Genomic DNA, 7,487 nt, shown 5'->3' on the forward strand with positions numbered 1-7,487 from the left:
TGAAACACTTCTACTAAACAATTTTGAACATTTGGCTAAAATAATGCAAAAAAAAAATTAAAATTAAAAATGCCCTAAACTACTGATCCTTTTTGTCTGAAACACCTGGTTGATTCTGTGGAGGAAATACAAATATATCATAACCTTTCTGCGAGACTCGTTCACAGAGCTTGTTTATTTTTACCTGTAGCTGATGATGCTCACACAGAAGTCTGTCGTACTCTTGAGCCAGACCTTTGGCCTGCCTCCTCATGGCATCGACCTCTGCCTGAGACCTGTGCACAGCTGCATGCAATATAGGAAACAGGGCTTTCATGTACAGTATATGATATATATATATATATATATATATATATATATATATATATATATATATATATATATATATATATATATATATATATATATAATATGCTTGAGAGACTGCAGACCCTAGTCTGTTTCAAGAAATGCAACATGTTCAGGGTATCCCATTGCAATACCAAAGTACAAGAGATCCAGTACATTACAGATTCACAACAATAACGTTCAAAAATAGTTGCTATTGCTCACCTGACTCAGAAGTCTTTAGCTGACTTTCAAGCTTCTGAATTTTCAACATAAGCAGCTGATTTCTGACTACCACTGTCTTTTCCTCATCAAGCATCGTCTGGGGACCATATGAATCAAAGTCATATTATATGATGAATAACAGTGTATTCCACATAAGATTCTGTAATGAAACTAGGGTGGTCCAATATGGACTTTTTGAGATGATACTGATACCAATATTTGACTTGCTGATGTGATAATAAATATTAGATAACACAATCCATAGCAAGGCCCACAGATGTACATTATGTTACAGTAGTTCACAATTAACTTCTCACTTTTATGAAGATGATAACAAAATATATTTATCCGGGATACAAAGGAAATTGTGGCCTTACTATGTAAACATACAGGGATAATGTTTTGCCTAATTGGTATTCCCATTTCTCCATTTTTGCCATTTTCACTAGTCTGTTGAAAAAACAAACTAATCTGATAGGAATGACAGGGTACAGAAACCTACAGATGGCCCACCGCTAAATGAAACATATACTTGGATTGTTGGATATTTGCACTGCTCACCTGTCTAAGCCTCTCATTGTCCTCTTCATGCTGTTTCACTACATTTGTCATATTGTCCATTTGTGCTTGGAGAGCAGCACCGTTCTCTGCACTCACAGCAACTTGGTTTAACAAGGTCACAACTCGAGACATTATTCTGGGATATGCATTTCAGAAATGGGAAACAAGTATAAGATTATATAAATACAAACCGGCATGTGTCAGCACTCTAAATTATAATTATAGGTAAATCAATAACACAAACAGCCAGAGGAAGATAGAGAAGCCAGAGATGTAGAGGTTTCTTTGGGCTCGGAACAGCTTCATATGCACATGGTCATACGCATTGGGGACCCTGGCGTCCATCAGGGGTTCCGGTCTGGAATATTTCTGCACCTCACGGGCTGCATCTGAAATTGACCACACCAGACAAGTGATGTACTTGAATGTTGCTGAAAAAAATGTTACACCACTTCTGAATGACAGCACATGGACTGTGTGCTGTCTGCTTACCTAGAAACAGAACAAGAAGGACCATGGCCATAGTAAAGAAGCATTTGTTCCAATAAGGGCTGAGCCAGTTCCAGATACCCCAGCTGAAAAACCGCCTCCACCTGCAAGTAGGTTAAAAGGACATTCACAGTGTCCACTAAACTGAGCACAGCATCTGCTAAAGGATAAGATGAGGGCGCCATCTGCTGGACATAAAGACGAACTGTACCAAAATATTATGACTTTTTATTTTATTTTAAATGTTATTAGTGTGAAATTAAAAGTAGTAGTAGTAGAAAAAAGCTAGAAAAAAACTCACAAATATTTAACAGACTACAAAATAACAAAATTGCACAATCTAACCGAAACAAAAATATTAAGAGTGTCTTATTTGGTTTTACCTTTTAGCTGATATGAATGGTATACATAATATCACATTCGCTACGATCTCTGCATAGAGAAAAAATGCCACTGCGGTCCACTGCAGGGTCATATTGTTACACTTTAGAAGAACCTGTAGAATAGAAAAGAAATACAACTTTTCAACAACAATAGTGGATGATGTAGACTAGGGTAACTCCAAAAATCTAGACTCAAATACAACAACAGCTGCTTGGCCTGCTACAATACTATTACTGTACTGCAGACCTTAATACAAAGTAAATAATGTGTATTAAGAGAATCTTGGAAATGTACGACGGAGTATAAGGGTCACCTAAATTTAAAAAAATAAAAAAAAATAAAAAAAAGCGGGCGCTACGAGAAAAAAAAGTCGTAAAATTACGAGAAAAAAATCGTAATATTACGAGAAACAAAGTCGTATGTTTATGAGAATATAGGCTGCTGTGCGTGAATGAGTGACCAGTGCGTTATGAAGAATTTGGAGCATTTTGTTCAGATATAGCAATTTCTTCTAAATCTGTCTGGTTCCTCCGACTAAACAAACTCAAATGCTTGCAGTGTCCCTTCAAAGTACTTATACTGATGATAATGTGGTGATGGTGGGCTGAAAGACACAGTATTTCATCGTGCATAAACCCCAGTTGAAAGTTTATCTGAACAAAATGCTCCAAATTTTTTTTTAAGTGACTCCGTCGCAGAAATGGGTTCTTACAAAGGACAAAGATTTAAAATAAGCAACAGAAAATACAAAACACCCATGCTACATTCAACTATAGACTGTAAAATTAAAATGTAGACTACAGACACATGAGTAAGTGAGCAGGATTCACGAGGGCTGCACATATGTAGTTGTTTATGTAGTTATGAGCTTACCTGCTAGTTCAGAAGAGAGTGCTGGGAAGACACAAGAGCACGTTCAACAGCTGCGACGCGCGCGCACAGCCAGAAATAAAACGCCATCTGACTCCACTGGTAAGTCCCCGGGTAAAACCATGTGGATAAAATGAACACATTTACTATGAGCACAGAGAAATGAAACCATAAGTCTGCCTTAGTGCAAAGAACTAAACCACGTGTCATTTTTCTCACGAGTGATCTTGATTTGAACATGTCTCTGTGCCAAATTTAAACAATCGAACAATTTAAGGCTAATTCAGGATTAGGCCATATTTTGAAAAGTTGTGATATTTTAATATAGTTGATATACCAAAAATAGCCTAATTGTTTTGCAAGTGGAGGTCATTTGTAGATTGGCCACCAGAGGGCGACATCTTATGACCGAACCACCATGTGAGACAGGCCTTTACTAGACATGATGTTTAAATCCAGGCTCAAAACTGTTCTGTTTAGCTGTGCGTAAGACTGAAAAGTTTTTATTCTGCACTTTTCTCCTTTAATGTTAATTTTATGATGATTATTTGCGATTATTTATGGAAATGTATTTCTTATTCTGTAAAGCTTTGTGCATGAATTGTGCTATACAATTAAACTTGCATTTCTTTTGTTTAGCATGCAACTTTTCTTCAAATGTTGACTAAATGTGACACCTTTTAGACGATGCAGAGTTCCTACCCCGCAACAGGCCTGTTCTAATGTGAAACACTGTGCTTTTTAAAATATGACAATGTTAAAGGTGCACTATGACCTTTCTGGTGGAGGGTTCCCCACATGCTTGCCTTCATGGAGATGTTACTGCTTTGAATTGCTACAATGTAAAACACATTTTTTCCTGTTGGCCGATCTGCTTTTCGCTAGCCATGGATATGTTATTGCTTTGCATGAAATCTTCCAGTGTGTCATTGAACTTATCTATCTTGTCTTTATTTAATTACAGGTGTTTTATTTCTCTAGGCTTTATTATTCCAGGCTAAGCTGTAACATATTTGATCATACAAGCAAGGTGGCAGACCCTCCAAAGTTACATAGTGCACATTGAAAAGTGAAAAAGGAATCTATTTTTTAACTATAACTATGACTATTCAGAAGGGGGAGCCGCCTCCTGCAGTCTTGAGTAATGTGCATGTGGCTTTGTTTGCAAAGGACTTTAGCTTTATTACTGAGATGCACAAATCCACATTTATTTTGGGTAATGCAATGCTGGCAACAAATAGTTTGGATCAGGGGGTTGCCCATTGAGCTGGATATAAATAGGCCTGTTGCCTTCATCTGTAATTACACCCAGAAGAGATTCAAAGGAATAACTCTTTATTTGTGGATTTGACATAAAAGTGGTGTATTCTTAAACGCCTGACTAGCATTGGTCTTGCACTAAAGGATTGTATGGACCTTGTCACTGGTCCACTCCTCTTTGAGTCTCTAAGTTGCATCTGTTGAATTCAAACCCTATTGCTTTAGTGGATTCTGCCCCTCGCCACATTAAGCCCATTCATCTTGGCTTCCTCTGAAAAAAGAACCTGATATCTGACTGTGCTTTTCACCGGGTGTCTCAGGAGTGTCAGGGAGGAAAATGTTTACAGCTGCAGTCAGTGTGATAGCTTTTGGAGAGAGGCAAGAGGAGATGACGGACGAGGAGTGAATGCACTTTGATTGCTTCGCTCCTCAACGCCATCCGCTGCTGAGGTCATGGCTCGGGGGACCGGCCGGGACAGTCATTACAGCAAAATGCCCGCAATAAGCAGATGGTCAGGCCGAGGTGGTTGTAAGCCGGGCCCAGTGCGCTAACCTGAGAGGGCCTGTTCATTTTTCATGCTCATGCTGTCACAGTAGTACAATCACTGTCATAACCACTGGGCCTTAAGACATTACAACATGCAGCATCACATAAGGAGATATTGATGCTTCTAAGTCTAAGTTATGATATGCCATATATGACAAAATAATGGGAAATTAATGGAAGTTAAAGTTGCACTACGTAACTTCTATGACAAATTGCTTTGCCTGGAATGTTCTACAGCACGGCATTAAACTTTATCTTCCATTTATAATTGTATTTATTGCTCAGAATTGCCTGTTGGGAGGCGCAAAGAAGAGAGTGAGGCAGTAATGTAGTGTAATAATTGGGATCATTGTGAATTCATATGTGAATGGAGGTTGGGTTTCTAAAAATTGACCACTATGTTTTTTTTTTTTGCAATACTAATATTTTAGAATGCAAAGTGGTTAATGGGCGATTGATTACCTCTGCTGATAATTGTGGGTCAATATTTTGGACCGATTTTGATATTTATCCCAACAATGTTTGAAATGACTAAACTAGAAACTTGAAACAAGGTTCTCATTTGAGCAAGTATCAAAACTAAAAAAGTCACATTCACAGGACAGAAATTAACCTTTCCTGAATAGCTGTAGAATGATCTTGAACTGTATGCACTTTGATTGCACTCTTATACCATAAGAGTATAAGACCACCTAGAGTAGTATAAACCCATGGACCTACCTGGACGACTGAGGGATTGCACAGATAAAGGGCCACGTGGTAATGTTAAAGAACGTGCTATAATTTAATGTTGAAAGTCATATTCTATTGTTTTTTTAATCATTGTGGTATCAAAATTGGCATCAAAATTGGCACATTAAATCTATCACAAAATTTTACTATTGTGACAACGGTAGGCTGAGACCAATATTTTAGAATCCAGAGTGACCGATGGGTTATAACTTACCTCTGATGATATTTTTGGGTCAATATTTTGGACTGATTGAGATCTTTTTTCCTCAAAATATCTTATTTGAAATGTAAATGACTATAAACTCAATTCATCCCTACACTATGCACTGCTCTGCATAATAAAAGCATTAAACATCCACAGCCTTGTTTTACTACCAGAGCTTGGTGTTGGTCATATTGATAATACTTATATCAGACCTATTCTGCAAAATCGACTTTTCAGAGCTTTTAACCATGTTATAGTTTTTCCCATCCTCATTTTTCCTCTCAAAGTTGTATCTGGAGTGATTCATGCATGTTTGAACAATCTTGAATTACTTGTTTTGAAGACGCCATATTCAGTGTCACCAGCATACGCCCACTGTTCTGTTCTTACTTTGTTCTCCAGTTTTATTTTCTTAAGCGGTGTTACACGAAGGATTGATACAAATGAAAAAAAATAAATCTGCTACTTGTTAGAGTGATGTGCAGCTACCACGGATCTTTGTTGTGACATTTACGACGACGTTAGCTCCCATTGGGCACTGCGGTTTTGTAATGTGGAAGTCAGCAGACTTTTTTTTTTTTTTATCTAATTGTTTTAGATGAATATTGTGATTTAAAATGTGCAAATTATAACATCATGATCCATGGATGTCATTGATTGTAGCGGACACAAGAACAAAATTTAATATCTGAATATTTTTCTCTTGGATTTTGCAAATCTATCAGGAATGTGCATGACTTGCTTGTCAATGTTTTGGTTGACATTTAATTACCATAAACTCTGCTGTACATGTTTGTATTGCATGTCCTGTGTGCACACTGATAGCTAGTTTGCTGCGGTCTCCACACTTAAGAGGTGCTAAACTGAAAACAGACGAGGGGGTAACACTGTGAGTTTGAAGTCTCTGTGGGACTAGTTCAAATAAAACAAATCCATTCATTTGACTGGACTCTCCCACTCAGGTTAATCTTTAGCAATTGTTCTCTTATAATATGACTCAAAGCAGTTAGTTTGCTGCTAAATTGGTGAAAAGGCTTTTCTTGTTGTATATTGTACAAAATGAATTGGGGTGAGCACATGGTAAAGAATCCTGTTATGTTCTCCCTTTGGAAAGTCACTGGGTGTTAACATGTAATTGAACAGTCCAAATAAAGCAACAACATCTTCAACAACATCTTCAGACAAGCAGGTGGCGGACTCTCCACTAGAAAAGTTACAGTGTACCTTTAAGGCTGAATTTTCAGAGAGGTATTATATTCATTTTAGGGTTTCAGGAGATGTAGTGGGCATAAAATATATCCCGCAGCATTAATTTTAGACTGAAATGTGAACTGCTAAATTAATACTAAACTAATAAGTCTTTTTTTTTAAGTTAGTGGATTTTACAATACCTATAGCCAAGATATTGTTGTTTACAAATGACATAATATTGCCTACAAAACTGGAGATTATAATGGCCATTCAAACTGTGATTTTGATTCTATTGCTATTCATCTTATGGCCCTATAGGAGTATAATGGGATGGTATATTCTGGCTGAAGTCCCTGTCCATAGAATAGAAACCATTTGGACTTGGACATCTGCGACAGTGACTCACCATCACCAGTCTTTAACATGAGGCCACACCAGGACACCGCAAACTATTCTTCTTTGTTGTTCATTAGATCCAATACATACTACTGCAGTCCTGTCAGACAGAGCACCCCCCCCCCCCCCCCCCCCCCCCCCCCCCCCCCCCCTTCCCTCTCTCTCTTTCTCTCTCTCTCTCTCTCTCTGGTGGAATAATCAGAGCTGGAGGGCACCAGTCTCTGCTCTCTCTCACACACACTGTGCCTGACACTAGCTTGCTGCCCCATAAAACAATTGGGCTGACACTTGGCTCTGTAG

At 38.0% G+C, this 7,487-nt stretch overlaps 1 protein-coding gene across 1 annotated transcript; it reads right to left on the minus strand.

Annotated features, from left to right (window-relative positions):
- Positions 1-41: 41 nt before the first annotated feature.
- On the minus strand, positions 42-2,903 carry LOC117372824 (B-cell receptor-associated protein 29-like). Its single transcript, XM_033968691.2, has 8 exons — positions 2,860-2,903; positions 1,986-2,098; positions 1,606-1,706; positions 1,358-1,502; positions 1,114-1,249; positions 553-649; positions 185-285; positions 42-115 (listed from the first exon to the last, which is right to left on the minus strand). Exons 2-8 carry the CDS (start codon positions 2,075-2,077, stop codon positions 80-82), a joined length of 708 nt encoding a protein of 235 aa, XP_033824582.1. The 5' UTR covers positions 2,078-2,098; positions 2,860-2,903; the 3' UTR covers positions 42-79.
- Positions 2,904-7,487: the final 4,584 nt, after the last annotated feature.

This window comes from Periophthalmus magnuspinnatus, chromosome 6, assembly GCF_009829125.3.
Source record: "Periophthalmus magnuspinnatus isolate fPerMag1 chromosome 6, fPerMag1.2.pri, whole genome shotgun sequence".
NCBI classification, from domain to species: domain Eukaryota; kingdom Metazoa; phylum Chordata; class Actinopteri; order Gobiiformes; family Gobiidae; genus Periophthalmus; species Periophthalmus magnuspinnatus.